This window comes from Amblyomma maculatum, chromosome 2 (genome assembly GCF_055883805.1).
Source record: "Amblyomma maculatum isolate TAMU_Amacu chromosome 2, ASM5588380v1, whole genome shotgun sequence".
Classification (NCBI taxonomy): Eukaryota; Metazoa; Arthropoda; class Arachnida; order Ixodida; family Ixodidae; genus Amblyomma; species Amblyomma maculatum.
In genome coordinates this window covers 108,541,703-108,564,314 of record NC_139345.1, presented here as the reverse complement: position 1 = coordinate 108,564,314, position 22,612 = coordinate 108,541,703, and the positions used below count along the sequence as shown (strand labels likewise).

The window sequence follows — 22,612 nt, the reverse complement described above, 5'->3', positions numbered from 1 at the left end:
GAGAATACCTCAGTAATCTGCGATTTGCTGATGACATTGCCTTGCTAAGCAACTCGGGAGATGAACTGCAAATAATGATTGATGACCTAGACAGGAAAAGTAGAAAGGTAGGCTTGAAAATCAATATGCAGAAGACTAAGGTAATGTTCAACAGCCTCGGGAAGGAACAGGAGTTTACATTAGGTAGCGAAATACTGGAAGTAGTAGGCGAATATATCTACTTAGGACAGGTAGTAACCGCAGATCCGGACCATGAAAAGGAAATAACAAGAAGAATAAGATTGGGATGGAGCGCATTTGGCAAGCACTCGCAGATTATGACTAGTAGCTTACCGGTATCGCTCAAGAGGAAAGTATACAACAGTTGCATCTTGCCTGTACTCACCTATGGGGCTGAAACGTGGAGGCTAACCAAGAGAGTTCTACTTAAGTTGAGGACAACCCAGAGGGCTATGGAACGAAAAATGGTAGGGGTAACATTAAGAGATAGAAAGCGTGCAGAGTGGGTCAGAGAAATAACTCAAGTTAACGACATTCTAGTGGAAATTAAGAAGAAGAAATGGACATGGGCAGGACATGTAGTGCGAAGAGAGGATAACCGATGGTCGCTGAGGGTAACAAACTGGATTCCAAGGGAAGGAAAGCGTAGCAGGGGGCGGCAGAAAGTTAGGTGGGTGGATGAGATTAAGAAGTTCGCAGGGGTCAAGTGGATGCAGCTAGCACAGAACCGGGTTAAGTGGAGAGATATGGGAGAGGCCTTCGCCCTGCAGTGGGTATAATCAGGCTGATGATGATGATGATATATATATATATATATATATATATAATGTATAATATGTATAGACTTGTGCTGAGTATCTGCTATACAAATCAGTTTTTTTTTTTTTTTTTTTTTTTCAAATAGAGCATTACCATTACCCTTGCTGCAGTAACAAAAGTTGGAGCCCTTTAATCTGCTCCGAGAGTCAGAATTTAGCCTTACATGTGTTTCGTGGGCTTAACATGCCTATCTATAGATAGCAAAGGGTCAACAGTATATCACAAGGAAGTGCAAAATGAACACTGAAAATGACTTTCCTGATAGCAGTGGTAGCGCATAAACAAAAGGCAGATGCCACACCTGGAGCATGCCTTGCTACGGTGGCTCAGTGGTTACACTCGACTGCCGAATCCAAGAACGTGGGATCGAATCCCGGTCAAGTCGCATTTCGATGAAGGCGAAAATCAAAGCAAGGTGTGCCACATTCGAACGCATGATGAACAACCTACTCAGAGGGCTCAAATGGCACACTTGCCTTTGTTACCTGGACGACGTCATCTGTTCCTCGGATTTTCCATCTTACCTCCAGCGCTTGTTTACTGTGCAGTGTAAACATATGTTAAAGACCCCAGGTAGTCGAAATTTCCACAGCCCTCGAGTACGACGTTCCTCTGGAACCCAAGCCTCTTCTGGATGTTAAATTTAATAATACAAACAAACAAAAGCAGACCTTCCTGGTACAGACCATGGCACTGCTTACTTCAAAGAAAATTGCGTGTCAAAAAGTAGGTACGGAAGTTTGAAGATGGATTTGTTCCTGTAGTATTTTAAAATACAGCAGAACATTTTCTCAAATATATAGAAATTGCCATGACTGCCACTGATCTACAGGCAACAACTGTAGAGCAAAATATAGCATAACTTGTATATGCACCGTAAACTGTCTAGTTTATACATTTAAGAACTAAATTTTTGTTTATTCCAGTAATTAGTGCTAAATTAACTTTATTCCTGCTGCTTCGAACGGTGCAGTGTGAGTTTTGAAACAAGGTCTCAGGAAAATGAAGCAGTGATGCTACCAGGCTATTTTACCACTATTGTAAACACTAGCTACAGCAACTGCTGTAAGCCTGGCAGTTGTAGCAATGGCAACGCAATACCTCGCCTTAGAGTTTTAATGTCGCTAGACATTAAAACTCTCTACTCAAGAGCAGTTCAAAGCAATTTTCAGAAAAGAGGACATATGTCAAGCATTTGAGTATGTAATTATTAGAGTCTTTGGCTCCTTTAGACACCGTGCAGGCCTCTCCCAGTCTGTGCTGGCATATATATGCTGCTCTAGTAGTCAAAATACTTGGCTGGTGACAGCATGGCAAGTGCTATAGTTACAACTACAGCTTAGTTTACTGGCTGAAAGCTGGCTCATCAGGAGGTAATGTATGTGTAGAAATAACTGGCGATACTAAAATGGGCAAGTGAGACTGTGGGCCCTGGCATTGGCAGAACTCTGTACAACGCAGCACTTTTAAAGTGTGGACACAGGTGCACAACCAGACCAGCAACAGGAGTGAAATGGTTTCGCCTTGCCGCACGTAAGGAGGCTTATGTCCCCCCCTTTTCCTAATATTTTTGTTAATGGGTAAGCACACTGGAAGAGCTATAAAATACTTCCAGTGATCCTGACAACATCGCTTATCCAACGCTGCTTTGCTTTAGAGTCTGACTCTCTAAAATGCTTTGCCACACTGGCAAGTGTGCAGGTTACTCTTTGCCAAGATGGGGGTGAAGGACAGCCGAGAAACTTTTGGATTGCCAAGCCTGCCATTTTGAGTACCAAGTATAAAATATAATTTGGCACACTGTGCTAAGATAATGGGATCAGTGGCATTGAGATGTGAAAAAGTACTTTGCCTTGTTGTGCTGCATTTGGCATGCTGTGCAGATGTGTCAAGCCTTATGGAAAGGTTGGAAAAAAACTAGACCACTGCAATGCAGTTTCGTAGTACTGTAGACTCGTTAATCAGAATTTTGGGGGACCAAAGATTTTTATTTTTTAAATAACCAGGAGTGGGTGCCTCAATATTAAAAAAATTGAATATTCTTACATATCTATATTCAACGTTGAAACAACCTGACTGATGATGTCGGCATTTTCAAGTGCCATAGATACTACCATCATGGTACAACATCCGAATTATCTAAGGCTGAATCATTAAATTGCTGAAGAAATTAAAAAAAAACTGCCCTCGCCATAGCAAATTCATGAAATAACGGGAAGCAGCGGTTGTCTGCCTTTGACTGAGATCCGAGTGTCACAATTTCTTGCAATCTTGTTGGCTATGCTGAATGTCGACTGTTGGGAATATCAAGGCACAATCACTTAATAGTAATAAGGCCTTCTGCGACTTCCTTCATATGAGGCGTTCTATGCAGCTCATTTAAGGAACTTTTTTTTTGACAAACAGAACCAAGGGTGGAAGCGAAGGAAACAAACAATTGCACGGGCCATGGCAAGACGCCTTCTAAAATGAAATAAGACCAACAATGCAAATATTGCTTGATACGCTGTGCAGCCCATAACTGCCACCACTCGGAAAACGGAACTATGTAGCAATGGGATGTCTCCTATTGATTGCAAGTGCCTGTCGCGCCTTGGCATGCCCTATTTTCAGACTGCGTCCTATTTAAATAGTTCGAATGGCCAATTTTTAGCTCATGCATCACCGTAAACTTCACGTATTCAACCTTGACTGCTCTTTTTATGTGATGGAGACATTCAAGTAAGACAGGCTTGAGTTGCGAGGTGAACCGACACCGAAAAACTATTTTTTTTTATTCTGTCACAAATACACATTCTGAAGAGTAAATCTGTGATCCATCAAGTACAAAAGATTGCTCCAAGCCATTTAAAAATGGCATCAAATGCCACACATCTTGGTTTTTAAGAATGGCTCAAGTGACCATTTGTTTACATATATGTTCTGTCTCTCTTATACAGGATGTATGCTGAGAGTAATGACACGTTATGGTATTGCATGCATATGAGTGCGATTGGAAAACTGGTTTCGGGCGAAGGTGGGAGAACCTTCAGTTTCACAATGCAACGAGTTCAGTTGGCTTCAAACAGGCAAAGCGAGAGGAAAAAGTGCAGCAAATGCGGGAACAGTGCTACGCGTTTAAGTTCTATGTTAAACTGAGCAAGTCCCCTACTGAAACGTCTTGAAATGATCAAGGCAGTATATGGCAATTACTAAATGTGCGATTACGAGTGTTCAAATGCCACAAGCATTTTACAGACATTCATGAAAACATCCACTGCAAGCATGTGTCAGGGCACTTGTGGGCTTTAGTTACAGACCCTAATGTTGATTGTGCATGTGTTTTAATAAAACTGTTTTAATACATTTAAGTGTCCTCATTATTGCAGAATCTCAAAGTCTTCTGCAATCATATGGACACTTTTAGGCTGATCAGTTTTCATTGAAACATTCACACAGTCATCATCAGCATCCATAACTGTTGTCAATGGGTGCTCGGACTGCTGCTGGGCTGGACATCGTGGCCATCTGTAAATGCTTTGTGCCATATGAACACTCGCAGTCAGCACATTGCATCATTGTTGTATGCTGCCTTGATCATGGCAAGCGCCTCAGCAGGAGACTTCTCCAGTTGATTGTAAAACTTCACTGCGCATTGCTGTTCGAACGTTCACTCTTGTTCTCTTAGTGCAGGTACGAAACAGGCGCACGCTCAAAATATCCACCGGCCTCGCCTGCTCAAAACCATCCGAGCTCAGCACATTGAGAAGCTAAAAGTAGTCCCACCATCCCGTGGAAGCAGTTTCCCAATTAACGCACACAATGCCACAACTTGTTTTAATGCGTAAGTATTGTATGGCTATATAAGCAGGTTTCACATGGGCGTGACCTTGTTGGAGCTATAAAAGGGGAACTAGTTGGTATATCAGAAAAAGAATGCTACCACTGGATAGAGCGTCAAGGGAAGGTGTGCAAGTGACAAAATGGTTGATGTGGGTTAATTAGGTAATTAATTAGAGCCAACTAAGCGTGTAATTAGGAGCCAGGATGGCTGCCCGCCAACTTCCGGTTTCGGTTTTCAGCTGTCGGCCACGCGTCTCAGTGGAACGCCCCTTGTCGCCCCTTTGAACGCATCAAAGTTCACCAGTGTTCTATAACTGGTTTACAGGAAAAAGGCGCAGTATCTGTCATTCACGGAATCCCGTTGACACATCTCGCTGACAGCACAGCAATGCTCAGGCATACACATTCCTCCCATGCAGATTCTGCAGTGATCTTGGAAAATTTTATTGCTTTTAGGGCAGGCTCTGTAGATTTTTTTCTTGGAGGGAAATTCCTATGTCTGCGAAAAGTGATCGGTTTCCAGCATATTAGCAGACGTGGCAAATGTTGCCATTAGAGGCATTTCTGTAGAGCACTGGAGCCAAATGTTTGTTCATTAACATTATTACACTTATCCTTGGCAGGAACGGTTACAAAATTTTCATGACAGGACACAAGAAACCACTGCACTGCTGCCTCCACCCTAAAGCATTTGTTTGAGTCGATACTGTAAAAATGAACACCTGCAGTGCTGTGACTTGCAATACTCAGGACTACATGCTGTTTTGAAAACATCTTGCATTACACGATGTGTTGCAGAACTTCTCTCAAGCACCTTGAAAATAAGCGTACCAAGAAGGCAGAGTCCAGCTACTCACACACTGAGAAAAATGGCGAAGAGAATAATTTAAGAAAAGTTTGGGGAAGATGTCAAGAAAGAAGAAAAATTATTCTTCCGACGCCCCCTGAACCACTGCTGTAAACGTGTACGCATAAGACTACAATTATCTCAGTGAAATTTGTACTTTCTTGTACTTCAATGTACCTTTTTTTAGAAACTACCTATAGGACATTGCTGAAATTTTCCCGTTATATTGCAATTTCATGCTAATAGCCTGAACCTAAAACTTTGGAATATAAGTTTGAGAAAATGACACATATTAATGTTGAAATTTTTTTTTCCCAACATTGAAAGACAATATTTTGTGTGTATGTTGAGTTTAATGGTCATACAGTAAAATTAATTCAGCCTTCAGGGAACCAAGAATAATGTTTGAATAGTTACAAAGTTTGAATGATCAAACAACCCTAAAAACTGCTGAAAACTGCATCAATTATTTTACCCTCAGTGACGACAATTCGCGGTTTCGTCTGGTGCTTATCTTGGCCTAAATGTAGAAGAATTTCTCCAAAATTGTTAGTGCCTCCGCAGCCTTGTTTGTAGTGAGTAGCAGCGGCGCCTCTCCACAAATTGCCTCGTGGTGCGAGACTATGCAGTGAAGCACCCTTAAACTGCATCTGGTCGGCATACTCGAAGAGTTGGGAAAGCATGTGGATGCAAGAGAAATATGTGTAGCGCAGAGAAATAAGAGTGTTGCGCAGTGTCCAAAAAATTGCTAGTTGTTTAGCTTCATTCACATGGTTACACGTGGTAAAGTTTTTATTGTGCTGAAAGGTTTTCCTTGGCTATAGCTATGAAGAGGCTGCAGTGATCTGCGTAGAAGTTTGTCTTTGTTTCAGCCTGTCACACCTGCAGTGAGGACTGCACAACCTCTCTCTCGAAGGCCAAGTCTATGCACGATCCCCACTGTGTGAACCACATGCCCACGTCATGTTCATCACTTTGACCTTAGTTACCACGGGGCGCGGCACCACAAGTGTTTTGTGGTTTGACCTCTGGATCACTTGAAGGTCATATTCCTCTAGATGGAGACCTTCGCTTTACATCACATAGTGAAGCTATTGCTTCAAAATGGTTTGATTGGCCAGTGCTCGTGCTTGATCGCAGCGGCGGAAATTTAGGAAAAGCGAAACAAGCTATGCTTCTGGGCTATATTTCGGCAGTGGGGAACTTCTGACAGTGTGTGTGCCACAGCACACATGCCTGAGGTGTACGGGCACCACTGTTACACGCGATTCAGATTCAGGGAGGTCTGTTTCGGATGACTGCTGGTTTTTGCGAGTAGTACCACGACGTAACCCCCTTTTGAATTAAAACAATGCGAGCCCATCAGCATGACAATTAACGAGCATCGTATGCCGTAGTCGAACATGGTCGTCTGGCAGGACCGGGCTCCTAGTTCAGACTATCCGAATTCAAGTGATTTAGCCATACTACTTTGAAGAAAAAAAAAAAGAAAATGGTGCACTAAACTGCACTGTTTCAAAGCTGTGGCACAATCATCAATAATAAAGCAAAATTTCAAACGAAAATATGCAGTAGCCAGATATGTCAAATCAATCAACTGTCCTTTCACTATCATCCCCAAGAAGTGAATGAAGCAAAACAGACGCATGAATTTAGCAGCTTAATGCATTGAAAATATACCCGGCTAAACAAAATATTGAAATCTGCTTAAATTAAACACAAGTGCTCTTATGAGAGTACCAATTATCGAAAGTTATTGCAGCTAATAACGAATGTAGGCATTTGTTGTCATGCAAAAGCTACTAATCGACACAATGCGGCTTAAACAATCACATTATCTTGCTAATATGCTACTAAACTCCATATAGCCACTGGTCCAATGGTACTAAACTATAGTGTGGCAAAATGCATTTGCAGAAACGCCCATCTAGCAGTCGTATATGGCAGTGCTATGCACAGTGCACTGTGAAAGACCATCCCTATCAGCACTGCCATAATAGTTTCAAGCTATGCTTTCAGCTATGTAGGTTGTCCATCACTAATGACACCTGAAGGAAAAATCTCGAATAACTGACCAGGAGTTTAAAGTGAGCAGAGTTGTGTGCTTAGCAATGCTGCTTTTTTGTTATTGCAGCAAACAGAGGTAGCTTAATTAAGGAGCTTGTGACATACATAACAGAACTTGTCACTTCCAATGTTTGTACCAGTAATAAGTAAATCTCAAATTTTGGGTCAACTACTACCACCCACACCACACAAAGCAAAGTACTTGCAACAGCAAACTGCCAAATGGCTAGCCAGCTGCAAAATGGTCAAGGGCACAGAAGTTTAGGTGTCTTTTTATTGTTGTTCCAACTCATTTACAGGCTTCCCTTGTGTGCTCCATTAACTTAGAACTCAATAAAGCAATGAAAAAAAAAAAAAAAAAAAAAAGGGCTCTCCTCAAGAAACACCAAGACAATTCTCAGTCATCAAAAAAGCACGTAGCAGTAGGTGTAACACGCACACACGCACAGGCACAAGCCACTGTCCATTGCAGTCTGCTTATTTCTGGCTGTCGAGACACACCACCTCTCGTCTTCACCCACTGTCGTCTTCGCTCATCTCTGGAGCACACAACGCCAGCCACATATGCTGCTTGTTTCATGGCCACCGAGTGTGGTGGTGGTGGTGGTGGTGGTGGTGGTGGTTGGGGGGTGAGACAACCAAGGCACTAACACCAAGGCTCGATGATGCGCAGGGAGGGAAGCAAAAACTTGCGCCATGCGTTCCTCACAGTGAGCACAAAGGAGAAGAGCAGGCAATGAGGAAATGAATCACATACACGCACACACACGCACACTGATGCAAGGCTGAAAAAGGAAGCAGAAAGAAGGCCTGTCACAGACAAATGTCACTGCAAGCAGTCTTGTAGTGACACCTGCAATCCCTGCAAGCTTTTGCCGGCAAAGATTTAAAAAAAAAAAAAAAAAAAGAGAGATCCAGCAGGAACACAGTTGAAGAAAACAAAGTCCTAAGAGTTTTTTTTCTTTTTTTTTTTTCATAACGTCAGCCTGAAAAAGGCAAATGGCCACTGAAATGCTAAGTATGAACAACAACAATCTAACAACCTAAGGAAAAACAAGAGACAAATAGTAGTAGCAAGCTATGTCGCAGAATCCAGGCGTTGTGCAAATGCAGCCAACTGGGAGCAGCTTTGAAAACTGCCGCACTGTTTCAAGCTTTGCCCTCATCTCCACACAGTGACCCGGCAGGCACCACTGAACGGCCTTCGATACTCTTCTGTTAGAAGGCTGGGCATACAATGAGTGAAACAGTGCACACACCAAGGCGTACATTAACACTGTAATGAAGAGGCTGCAAATAAAAATACAAAGCGGTGGTGTGGGGGAGGAAAAATGGGCTGGCGGTGGGTGCCCCCCGTCGTGTCCCAGCTCGGCAGCATGCCCCCCTCAGGAGAGGTGGAACGAATGCTGGCCCTCACTGGCAGCCACACGCAGTCGCTCACGCATCACTCTGACGTCTGAGTAGTCTGGCAGCTTCAGGTAGTTGACACAAGTCATTACAGAGGGCAGGTAGTCATCGGGATTCTCGTTGGGCTCAAAGGTCTTGCGCACAATGGTCAGCGGTGGACTCAGGCTCTTGAACCCTGCAGTCAGCCCACGACAGACAACTTATTTCTGAGTGGCCGATAAACATAATTCCTTCTCACTCAGAGGACATAGTATAAACACATTAAATATGCATGTAATTAAGAAATGGCATTCTCCAATGAAGCCATGAATGTATGTTGTCAGCATTCTGAATCACTCTCAGTGGTCTTATAAATAGGAGTGTGCAAATGCCATAAAGCAGCTCTCAAACTGAAACTTGACCACTAACTTTTAAAAGAATTCCTACGTGCCAATTAGTGCTGCCTCATACGTTGCAATGAATCCTCAAAAACATTCCTGATTGCAGAGCAACTTATGATGCCCAGACATTTAACTTTAATTCGACACATTTAAACTGGGCGGCTACCAAATGAGACACTAGGACTGTGTGGCAAGCTAGGGGCCGGTTGACGCCTTGTTCCATCTAGCCTTACATTTCACCTAGTTTGGTTTGATTTGGTTTGTCTTCCAGATCATTTTCAGATAATCTTTCAGATCCTTTGTGGCTGATTTCTGTGCATATGAAAAAGGATGGTTGAAATTTACTAAAGCAGTCAAAAATACAAAAGTGACTTTTGCCGAAAATCTGTTTTTCGACCAGCGTCTCCCCTTAATTAGAACATGGACAGGATCACTCTGGTTAATTCAGATGGGGGATTGCATCAAGGTATGACCTGCGCAGCCAGCGATCACCGCTGCACGGGTTGTACCTCAGCAATCCCGTCTACTTGCAGTAGAATACAGTAAAAGCTCGTTAATTCGAACTTCACGGGACCGGGAAAAAAGTTCGAATTATCCGATGTTCGAATTATCGAATGGCCTCGAAAAAACTGACCAAAACCATTTGTATTACGGTAAATGTACAGTATTTAGTCGCGTAACGAACTCGCTCGCATAATGAACCCACCCAGCCCCGTTAGTGCCTACGAATCTGAAAAAAAAATAAAAAATAATAATAAATGCGTCAGTCGTTAGCGCGTCCCCCGTTTCCTGCTATGGTCCACAACACATTTCTTGGCAGTGCGCCAAGATGCTGCGCCTGTTTATCTTTTGACTTTAGCTCGGCAGGGGGGAGGAAAGCGAGCTTGGCAAAGTGCCAGCGCTTGTCCAGTTGTGCAAGCCTCCTTTTCAGTAAGTTCGCTCATGCTGGGGTGGGCGGTGTCCTATACTGCCACTCTAATCATGGGAACGAACAGTGCTAAAAGCCGGCATCATGATCGCGGGCTGACTCGCGTGCGTGCTTCCGTTGACGACTGATGGGTGGAAGGATAGATGGCTATTGAAAAAAAAAAGTTTAACCCATAGTGCCTGTCCGAGATCGCAGCCTTTTATGGGCGTTGGCTGGAACCGCGCCGACAGTACTCATCCCTATTTCCAAATTAACAGGGTTGGAATTAACGAGTATTTAGTTGCGAGCTACGAAGGTTGCGCAGAAGAGAGAGCAGGCAGCCGCCGCTGCGCGGCCATGCACTGACCTTGCCGCGGCCGCCGTCCCCTCTCTCCAACGCTGCCGGCCAGCTGCCACGCCACGCCAGTCATGGTGCCATTTAAGTTTTACCCACTCTTCCATAGCTTTACCTGGTTCCATCTTCTGTCCCCGTTTTGGACGTGCGCAGCCTTTAATTATGCCTACCAATCGCGGAGATGTTTTTTTACTTTTTTTTTTTTTGCCGTGCGATGTGCGCCAAGCCGCCTAGACGCAGCGGCGCGTAGTTCGAATTATCCGTAGCGGAACCGACTCTCGTTCGAATTAACGGGCTTTTTTATACACAGATCTCTATGGAGCTTGGCCAGACCAAGTAGTGTAGTTCGGATTATCCGAAAATTCGAATTATCAAGGTTCGAATTAACGAGCTTTCACTGTACCACTTGAACGAACATCATTAACAAATAATCAGAGGTTTGAAATTTCTTAAATCCCCTACCAAAGCTCCACTGAGCGCAATGCAAATGCTTTGCATTTCAATGAACTTCAGTTATTGTTCATTTCAGTTCAAACATTTTATGCGGTGTTATTCTATGTCTCCATGTCATACAGAGCACTTCAACAAGCACTTCATACTTTTTGTTGCGCATTTTTACGTTGAACCCCATTTCATTACCGTGTGACGAAAACTGGCCGTCATTCAGGTTTAAGAAGCAGGTATTGCAGGATTCGATGGCCACATGTGGGATGACTTTCACCTCATGTCATTATAGGTTTGGTTTATGTGGTTTAAGGGGAGATGCATGCGAAAAAAAAAACGAGATTTTTTTCGAAAAAGTCGATATTGTGTTTTCTTGTGTTTTGTATTCCTCAAAGCCTCTTCTTTTATGTATAAAAAAATCAAAGCCGAGGATCAACGGAAAGTTAGTAAAAAATGCAATTAAAGCACTCGCGGTGGCTCGTGAAAGTACAGATTTGACCGCATTTCGGGCACGCGGCATTTTGCACAACGGCGTCGCCCGCTTTTGAATATTCATGGGGGAGCAGGCTCAACCTCCTTCTCCCAGAAGCCGCATCGGCAGTGGCGCATTCCTGATCAAAATAATAAAAACAAAAGGTTCTTTCCCGCCGAAGTCGACCGCTGCGACTGGCCCTTTAAATTACGTGGTATGATTGGAGTGCCGCCATTGGCCACGAGCATTCCACTGCGCTGGCGAACGCAGACGCTCTTTCTTCATTCTGCTGTCACGCGAGACGCGCACGAACGCTCTTGTCCGGGTTTTTATTCTTTCTACGCCATGGATACAAGTGGGAAACGTGATTTTCGCTCACGCAAGTTCCTGACGAGGCATCAATACAAAGAAAGATGCCCCAAGCGCAAGCGAAGAGCTCCGGGGACGGGAGGTGCGTCTGCCGCGAGGCCTAACTGCGGCAACGGGGCCGCACCCGATTTAGATGCCGCAAGCTTTATCCGGAGCGTCGATGACTTTGTTCGTGCATCTGAGAGGAAGATAAAGATGTTTGACGACGATAACAAGTGCGCAGATGAGCGCGGAAGCACAGTTGTGTGCGAGATCGGCATGATAAACGACCTCGTCAGCGGCGCGGCGTGCCCGGCCTGCGGATGATGCGATCTCTCGGTCAGAGAATCGGCCGGGAAAAGAAAAGGACTGGCATCATTTTTGGAGCTATACTGCAGAAATGACGCGTGAGCAACAACCGTCGTTTCTTCGGCGTATACTTCAAGCCGTGCATCTTAATCGTGCAACAGTGATGACACGTGCGCCCGCGGCAGTGCAAGGGATACCTTCGCCGTGAACGTAAAGTCGGTGGTCGCACCGCGCGCGATAGGCGTGCAACGAAGAAGGCCCGTATGGAGGAGTCTGCTTGCAGGGATTGTGAGGGGGCAACCTATGGGGCTGGTGCCTTCTAACTTTGTATATTTCTTTGAGACACTCTACCTGACATTCTGTGTAAATTTTATCAGTATATACTGACTAGTATTTTCAAATTCGTTTTTCTCTGTTCCTCATTTTGTCCCATTTTTGGAGTTTGTGCACTAAAATTTGACTACTTTACATTGTCCAATCATAATGAAACTTGGCATGCTTATGCTTTAGAATGTGCTGAATTCAAAGAAAGAACTTTCAGACCTTTTATCAAACTTATTCAATGAGATAATTTTAAAAGTTTATTTGTCGGGAGCGATAAAAGTGATACTTCACATTTAAATTCTTTTCTAGAAAAAAAACAGTAATGGAACACTATATTCTTATGCTTAATTGAATTCTACTACTCATTTGGAGCAATATGAGCTATTTTTCGGCGTTCTGTTGGGCTCCCTGTTATTACATAGTGTGCACAAACATGCATTGTTTTTACAGTTGTGTGGTATGTAAACAAAGAACCAAATGAGCTATCAAAAAACTAAAAGCAGATTTGAAAAGAGGAGCTCGAACTCTTTACATGATGAAAGCTTCATTCAGCTGTGACAAAAATTAAAGAAAATGTTTTTCCGAGTGGCATCTCCCCTTAACTACCCAAAGCAACTGAGAAGCCGTAGTGAAGGGCTCCGGAAATTTCGATTGGCCATCTAAACAAGCTTATAGCCAGCTGAATCCATAGCTGGCTTTGTGCTCGCTAAACAGCTATAGCCAGACCTTCAGCCCTACTAGGCCTTTAGCTTTAAGAAAGGCGTACATATGCATGCTGGTTAACATGATCTGCTGAAGCAATTATCTAGTTGGAGAAAGTGAGTCTTTGCTGCCCAGCAGACCGTTGTGCTGGACAAGGTTCGTGAGATCTTGGACGCAGTGACTGATTTCAAGATCACCGCAGTCGTAAGTTTCCGAAGATTACTGATCACTTGCAAATGAGCGCAGTAACAAACGAATGGGTTGAAATATGATTTGAACAGCCAATGTTTTTTGGAGCTAATGGAAATAGGCTTCCACACATTTATATCAGTCCAGCAAACTTTCACTTTTTCCTAAGGCCCCTTGAATTTCGTTCAAGTTTCACTGTACATGGGCGTTGGCTCGGACTACGTTCTTAGAATTATTTCAATTCCTGAATTAATGAGATTTTACTGTATGATCAAAGTATACAGCACACTTTTCTGTGTGTGTTCAAAATGCACACTTTGGGGCAAAAAAGCATAGAGAAGGTGGGTGTCATGAGAAAGCTGAATTTCCCATGACCAAGGTGCAGAACATTACACTGACAGGTGCACGCTTGATGTGGAAGTTGTGGTTGCCCAGCTCAATTTGCAGCATGGAAATTCAACCTTTTCTCAACATGTGTGGTGAAGAAACTTCCGCTGGGTGGTGCAGATAAAGAAATGGCAACACCTCTCACCTCCAACAGGCAGCCTGGGGGATCCTGTGACAAACTGGAGGAAAGCCCTCTGCTCCTCAGCCCTGTAGCTGCTGAGGATCTCGAAGAGAAACTTGATGGCACGGCTGTCATGACTGTAGCCATGGTCGGGCCGGCAGCAATCCATCAAGCTCTTGACATCCCACAGGCTGGGACCACTGCCACAGAAGAGCTGCTCCAGCTGTAACGAAAGGTCCATTCGGGTTCAGACAACCAAGCAGCTGAAAACCGCAAACTGCATTCCACTGAGAACACATAGCTACATATGAAACAACACCATTAGACAGATATTTCTCTTTCCGGAGCTGGAAAATTTCTCTACACTGCTGGTTTCAAACCTGACAAAGAGGAGGAGATTAGTTCAGTTTAGTCGTTTAGTCGTGTCCGACTCTTCATGACCCATGGACTATATCACGCCAAGCTTTCCGGTCTTCCTAATATCACACAGCTTCATCTGCAGCGCCTCGAGGATGCCATCTAACCATCGCGTTCGCTGCCTACCCCTTCTCCGGCGACCCTCAACCTTTCCCAACATCAAATCTTTCTCCAGCAACTCCTCTCTTCTCATCAGATAACCAAAGTAGCTGAGCTTTAACTTTAGAATTTGACCCTCCAATGAGCAGTCAGGGTTTATGGTCAACAATATCGACTGATTTGATCTTCTGGCAGTCCAAGGAACTCTCAAGAGTCTCCGGCAGCACCACAATTCAAAAGCGTCATTTCTTCGGCGGTCAGCCTTCTTCACAGTCCAACTCTCGCATCCATACATCACAACTGGAAAGACCATAGCATGAGTTATACGGATCTTGGTTGGCAGACTAATGTCTCTACTCTTTACTAGGCGGTCAAGGCTAGCCATGGCTCTCTTTCCCAGAAGCAGGCGTCTCCTAATTTCATGGCTGCAGTCTCCTTCCGAGGTAATCTTGGAGCCCAAGAAGAGAAAATCTGTCACAGCTTCCACTTCTTGTCCATTGATGCTCCAGGACTTGATAGGGCAAGACGCCATGATCTTTGTCTTTTTAATATTCAGTTTAAGCCCAAACTTCTCACTCTCTTCTTTCACGCGCGTCAGAACTCTCTCGAGTTCCACTTCACTTTCTGCCATTAAAGCAGTATCATCCACATATCTAAGGTTGTTGACCCGTTTTCCAGCAATCTTCACTCCAGCTGAAGACTCGTTCAGACCGACCTTCCTCATGATGCATTCAGCATATAGGTTAAATAGGCAGCGCGACAGTATGCAGCCTTGTCTCACTCCTTTCTCTATCGGGAACCAATCAGTAAGACCATGCTCAGTTCTGACTGTGGCCCACAATAAAAGACATAATCGTCGCCGGAAATAAATTCTCCCATTTCGGTCCACTTGAGCTTGCTGATACCCAAGATATCAATGTTCAATCTGTAGATTTCTCGCTTGACGACACCCAGTTTACCTTGCATCATAGATCTTACATTCCATGTTGCTATGTGATGTATCTCCTTGCAACATCGGACTTTCCGGTCGCTTCACGACATATCCACAGCTGAGCGTCCTTACTTCTCACTCTCTTCTTTCACGCGCATCAGAACTCTCTCGAGTTCCACTTCACTTTCTGCCATTAAAGCAGTATCATCCACATATCTAAGGTTGTTGACCCGTTTTCCAGCAATCTTCACTCCAGCTGAAGACTCGTTCAGACCGACCTTCCTCATGATGCATTCAGCATATAGGTTAAATAGGCAGCGCGACAGTATGCAGCCTTGTCTCACTCCTTTCTCTATCGGGAACCAATCAGTAAGACCATGCTCAGTTCTGACTGTGGCCCACAACAAAAGACATAATCGTCGCCGGAAATAAATTCTCCCATTTCGGTCCACTTGAGCTTGCTGATACCCAAGATATCAATGTTCAATCTGTAGATTTCTCGCTTGACGACACCCAGTTTACCTTGCATCATAGATCTTACATTCCATGTTGCTATGTGATGTATCTCCTTGCAACATCGGACTTTCCGGTCGCTTCACGACATATCCACAGCTGAGCGTCCTTTTGGCTTTAGCCTAGCAGCTTCATTCGTCCTGGAGCTACTAGGAATAGCCCTTTGTTCATCCCCAGTAACATGTGAGATGCTTTCTAACCTGGGGGGCTCATCTTCCGGGGCCCTATCATTAATGCTTTTGTGACTGGCCATAGGGCTTTATTAGCAAAAAATACTGGAGTGGGTTGCCATTACCTTCTCCAGTGGATCACATTTTGTCAGCACTCTCTGCCGCGACCTGTCTGTCATGGGTGTCATGCAGGAGGAGATTACTGTGGTGAAAAGAAAGGGGAAATGACTATGCTCAACCAACCAGACTGCATTAAGGGGCTGAAGAACAGGTACTGAGTGATGTGTACCCCAAATTTGACAAGGCTGAAAAGCCCCATTGTTGATCTCTGTCACAATGCCTATGCTAATTGTATGAAGTTAGTGACTGGAGCTGCTCAAAAGATGCAAAGCCGCCATGAGCTGACACAACCTCTCAAGGTGGTGCCCCTGACAACATCTAAAAAAAAACAGGCAGCAAATATTGTGATTGACATTTCGAAGCTCAGTGTTGCAAATGTGGCGGCACAGTACTGACCTCGTCGGCATAGAAGAGGGTGAGCTGTGCCAAGGGGAAGACGGCCTCAAAACCCTCGCGGAAGGCCTCCATCTGGCGGCGGACGCCCTCCAGGGCAGCCCAGTGGACTGTGAGGGCCAGGTACTGGGCCAGGTTGTGCACAGTCACGCCCATCTGGGCACCCCCTCGTCGGAGCTCCAGCTGTCCTCCGCCGCCAGGCAGCGTGAAGTCCAGCCCCAGTAGCTCCACCTGACAGCCATCCAGCTGCAGGGCCTCCACCCGCCGGCGAACGCATGCTGGGCTTAGGCTGCGGTCGCGCTCTAGCCTGCGCTTCTCCTGCACAACCTGCACAAGCACCACAAACAGCCTTCAAGGTAATGAACGTCATTACCCTTTGGGCCAAAGGCACGAGAAATGTCCCCATGGCCGCTGGGACTAACAACTGCAATGAAAGTCTCACTATCAGCGGCAATTCAATCAACATGTCACATCAGAGACCCAACTAGAAGACCACCAAGAACCACCAGCAATGTAACTTAAAAACATTTTTATAATGCAGAAAGCGGAAGATTTGTTGAAGGTATGATGGCTTGTGCATCAGTAAAGAAGGAAGAGAAAAAAAAATGCACACCACACCTGTGCAGACCCACGTGGCAATTAAAATGCAGCAAGTACCACAGCTGTAAAGTGCATTATCATAGTGATGCAATGGGCACAATTAAAGCATCCCTGCCACCGTGAACACCTGCATAATAATTGAAGGAAGGAAGCCCTATATGTGGAAGGTATGGGCTTTAGTTCTCACCCAGTGCTGCCAACGTGTAACAAAATCACTCATCTTAACTAACCAAAATTACAAATGTGCTTGCTTAGGAAAAACCTACTGTCGCAACCAGTCCCTTGCGGCAAGTGTTTGTTTTTACTATCCCAAAGTGACTCAAGATAAGAGGGATGCTGCAGTGGAGGGCTCCTGAAATTTTGACCACCTGGGGCTGATATTGTACAGTATGCAGCTGCCTTGCTCTGGGCCTTATTGAAAAGCTGCCACAGCAGCCGGGAGTGAACTTCCATCCTTGGATTCAGCTGTCGAGTGCCCAACCCAGTGAGCCACTGCAGCGAGCCCTTACGACAATGAACAAGACCTAAGCTTTTATAGGGGACCTGCACTACCCAGCAGGTGCGCCTAAAATCGAACACAGAGCGCCACCTGGTTCTAAAATGAGGAAGCGAAAGTAGGATGGAGTAGACGAGCCAGCGAGTCGAGACTGAATTCCTGCGATGAATTTTCAATAATTTCAGATCTTAAATGGATTTCGCGTACTGTATGTGCTAATATTTAACTTCAGCTTTTGAATAACTATAACGACTGAAGTACGTACACAGAGAAAAAATAATGCACTGCTTACGAAGGCAAAGCAATAGAACACATGTGGAGAGAAACAAAGGCCTGCTGTCACGTTTTGACACTTATCGGTTTACGACTGCGTACAACTAGTAATCCATGGATTTGTGCTTTGGTTATTCATCGAAGCGTACAGCACAGAGACCCGCAGTGACAACAAACACTGGTTTTCATTTTGCAATACTATGGGTGTCCCAGTAAACACGACCCCCGAGAAAGCTTGTGAGAAAGGGTTGTGTCTTTTTTTTTCTTTTTATCATTTTGAAACCAAAGCACGCACCAGACTGCATCCAACGCTCTTACAAAGGCAGCCACCAATACCTTTTCACGCGAGAGAGAAAAAGAAACAGAGGGACGCTGATATAGAGTTGCGAGGGAGCAGTGAGGCTCTACTTGAATTGGTCTGCTGGTGTCCCGGGTCTCTTTCCATTTAAACATTGCGCCGCTTTGATCGTTGGGCAGTTTCCACGCTGGCGCCCCCGGAGAGGAGATTGACACGGAAACAGATTAACCAGTTTTTAAAGCCACTCGCTAAATAAAGTGATGTTTTTATTGCGAATTCATTTTTTTCAGACATCTTTAAACTGATGTTTTTATTGTGAAATCATTTTTTTTTTTCAGACAGCTTGGTTTCCTGATGCTATTTCAGCACCTTGACGATGTCAGCGACTGTATATATTTCCTTCTCAGACTATGCAAGCCCCACACACTACACCCACCAAAAAATTTTCCAGACACAATTTTCAGCACCCGCTGTAATGCGCAACACCGACTTAAGTTTTTGTGCATCTAGAACTATCCTCGTTGGATTGTCCAGACATCTGAACGGCACTCCATTATGAAAGTAAAAATTCTACATGGTGATTTTATTTTGCATGTGAATAATTATGTATGTGGTTTTATTTTTGTTTTTGTGACGAATACTTGTCATGTGCTTATGTAGTTTTTTGTGATACATGTATTGTCATTTTTCTAAATATGATGTACTACTTCTGCTGCCAAAGTAAACGGCTGGGTGCCTGTGGCCTTGTCAAGCTGCCCAAGAGACAGCTTTTACTATAGGCATCCTGCCACCATGTACTTTGTGGTGGTGAAATAAAATTATTATTATTATTATTATCTGTTTAGTCGATCGCAAGTAAGAGAAAAACTACAAAAAAAAAGAAAAATACATCGGTGCTATGTTTAAATTTTTTTTCCCTGCAACCTCAAGCCCATGTTGCAGGCATCTCGCACACTCTGTATAGTCTCGATAGCAGGCACTGCTTGCTGTGCTGTTGGTGGCTGTAGGCTATTCTGATCATGCCATATTGGTCTGAACAAGAATGTAATCTACTGTCCACTGATATGATGAAGCGGGATCATCCAGAGCCTCGCCTCCCAGCATATGGGTTACCTAAGAACAAAATACAGCAATTACTGACACACAGCAACTGCTAGTGCAGCAACACTTCGCGGCAGGATCTCTATAAGAAGAACAAAATTTGGTGCTTTGCCCTTCATTTCATATACGAAGCATCTCTTCCTCTTCCCTACCGCCGATTGCACCAGCAGTAAACACACCCTAAGAACCATGCATACATGTGAGGGGTGACGAGCAAATGGGAGGCCCCCTGACCTGGTGCAGCTGTCGCAGGGACTGTGCCAGGCCGGGATCAATGGAGTCCATGTCGGCCAGTGAGAGTGAGCCTTCCTGGCCAAGCATCCACTTGTACATGGCCAACGAGAGGGGCAGGTCCAGCATGCGCGAGTCCATGAGAGCCTTGGCCACAAACTTGCCCAACAGCTTAAAGCGAGAGCGGACCTTGCCCACATGGCCCACCTTGGCACTCCTACCAAGCGGCAGAGGGAACAGGCCGCACGGGCTGTGCACGTATCGCACTGGCTCCTCACCGCCTGCATTGTGGAGAGAATGCACGAAGGAGCAAAGGAAAAGGCTGATATGTGACAGACAAGATGTGCAATCCATCCACTTTGCTCCCTTTACCACAAACAACAACCACAAACAACAACAACAACAACAACAACGACAAAAAAGCCTGCGATCCAAGCATGGTGATAACCTGCAAGCCCCACACGACTTCCTGTGTACCACAAAGGCTACTGTTGACCCACGTCGTCGTAAAATTCAACGCATAATCCAAATTTACTGCGCATGCGATATTTTCTGACTGGAAGCATTCCACAATAAAGAAAAACTGAGTACGTACACAGCTGCCATCATTTCAGTTCATCATTCTGCCTTATCTGAACACCTCACTAAAGATGGGTGATGTAACAAGAAAGAAGCTCTGAATTGCCTGCAACTTAGTGAACCTTTTTTCAATAGCAAACTGGGCAGATGAGAAATTCTGTGGAATAAAAGAACTATAGCAATAATAGCATGATAAAGCAACGGAGCAGCATATGATCACATTACATCCACTGCTGGCTACTAGTGATGATGGTATAGCATACTGAAAAATCATTGAACAGCCTTTTGTTAAGCTAGTTGGCAGTTACTAATTAAAAAATAACAAGGGAGTATGCACCATTTTCACTGTTCAGAACACCTTTTATTCTAGCAATTTTTTTCACCCACCAGTGATGGCAGGTGCTACATGACTTTGCTGCAGAAACTCAGCCTCAAAACACTACCTTATATAAGAAATACAAGTCCCTCGGACCTTGAATGAACTCGCCTGCACTTCATTAATGCATTACACCTCATGCGAAGAACACAGTTAAAGGGGTAGGGATACCAAATTTTCGCGTTGCACTCTATTGATTCTCTAGCGAATCTGTAAGCAAAGCAGGTGGCGCTTATGGAGAGCAAATTATAGCAGACCGAGGACTCACCGAACACACACCTTATAGAGCTTATTTTATAATGAGATGGGATTGGGAGTAAAATGGTGACGAAAGACGAACTTTAAATTATTACAGCACTGAACCGTTCCAAAGTGCCGTCCAGCGAAACTGACTAGGCCTAGCGACAAGTAGCGCAGGCAAAGTAGTGCAGTTCGTCGCCTGGTGCACCCTCGGGAGGCGCAATTTCTGAAAGCTTCGCACTTGTGCAGGCATGCTACTGTTGTAACAGGCAGTCCTGATAACATTTTTCTTTTCTGGTACGAAGCCAAGGAGCACTACGCTGCTGCGCCTCCAACACCTTCAGTCTTGGCTGCAGCGACCGACAACAATGTCGTCCGCAGCCCATCGCCGGCAGCCTTAGCAAGCTTTAGTGAATGAAAATTGCCATCAAGTACAGTTTTGGCTATAGTGGCTACAGTGAGCTGTCATGTTGTCCGTGCGTTAGAACTATTAGATCGTCATCACGCTGAGGAAGAGCCAAAAGGAGGAGCCCACAAGCAACACCATGGTTGCTTGGAACATACCTCAAAAGCACTGTCAAAATGCCAGCCTACTGGCTGGACACCGCCTGCCTCGAGTGTGTGAAACAGAGTGTAAATTTGAAATTATCTGTGAAGTTAGGGGGGCGCGTTTGCACAGTTTGGGTACTTGCTCGAAATTTTAGGAACAAGCGTGCGTTGACTTGAAAATGTGTTGGAGCACCCCCAGCAGGCTCTATGCACGCAAAGTCATTGTGGGTGTGCCACCGGAAGGAGCTCCCTAGCAAGGGTACGGCATACAGTTCGACGAACACAGAAACTGCTGTACTCTTAGTGACATTTTCAAGGAGACATCCACAATTCAGTATAAGCAAAATTATAGCACATACCCTTGAGGACAGAAACTGACTCTCCTCTCCACATATCCAGGTCTGCCCGCTGCAGTTCCCTGGAGACTAGCGCATAGAACTCCAATGTGGGACCAAGACCACTGCCAACCTGCAAAGTATTGAGCAAAAGCATATACAAACTAGCTTAGTAGGGACTAATGTAGTTTAGTCGAATAAAGAGAAAGCCACAACTCTGCATTCATGCTGGCATGAATGTACAAACCGTGCTAAAACACAAGGATTAACTCAAGGCATAAGGTGCTCTGAGTGCAGCTACACAGAGCATGGTGCAGATGTAATGATTAAAATGGACAGTTTATTAAGTACCTTTATCAAACCATGATGTTCAAACAACCGAAATGCTAAGAGCTCTTGTGTTCACGTTTCACTAGACACTAAAATTAAATGACTGGAATGGCAGCATGCCCTGGACTATAAATAATATTCAAATGAAATGAAATGAAAAGAGGGTGACTAATGCGAACACAAGAATAACAAAACATTCACGTGGAAGCCAAGTGTGCTGGCAATTGGTCTTAACTACAGAACCTTCTTCCGTTTCCATTTCATTTAATGTCGAGTGTACATATCTGGCAAGTATTACAGTTGAATCCCGCCACAACGAATACCGCCACAACGAAATTTCCGCGACAACGAATAATTTTTTATTCCCCGCGAGTATCCTATAAGAATTAATGGCCTAAATTTCTCTGCACAACGAACCATTTTTGCAGAGCGTTTCCGCTTCAACGAAATTTTCGCGTTCAAAATCGAAACCGAAACTAGTTTTATAGGCGAGAAGTCCAAGTCAAATCCAAAGCCACATTAAGCATGAAATCACGTGATTGCAGTTCCGCCATTTTGGCTTTGTGTCGTGGTCGCGTTGTTCACTCGCTGCCTTTCTCTTCGACAACGACGAGTTTTCATCCGCAGGACACGATGGCAACGCAAGTGAAAAAACGCAAAA

The 22,612-nt window shown here is 44.6% G+C and overlaps 1 protein-coding gene across 4 annotated transcripts in view; it reads right to left on the bottom strand.

Annotated features, from left to right (window-relative positions):
* Positions 1 to 6,965: 6,965 nt before the first annotated feature.
* Positions 6,966 to 22,612, bottom strand: part of ctrip (E3 ubiquitin-protein ligase ctrip) — a 118,144-nt gene continuing 102,497 nt past the window's right edge. For all 4 annotated transcript variants that reach the window (XM_084595023.1, XM_084595022.1, XM_084595024.1 and 1 more), the window contains 5 exons: positions 21,646 to 21,754; positions 19,546 to 19,823; positions 16,547 to 16,870; positions 13,925 to 14,123; positions 6,966 to 9,137 (listed from right to left, as the gene is read on the bottom strand). In XM_084595023.1, the coding sequence (XP_084451149.1) occupies positions 8,941 to 9,137; positions 13,925 to 14,123; positions 16,547 to 16,870; positions 19,546 to 19,823; positions 21,646 to 21,754 (1,107 nt within the window). In that variant the 3' untranslated portion in view covers positions 6,966 to 8,940. The remainder of the gene's footprint in view (positions 9,138 to 13,924; positions 14,124 to 16,546; positions 16,871 to 19,545; positions 19,824 to 21,645; positions 21,755 to 22,612) is intronic.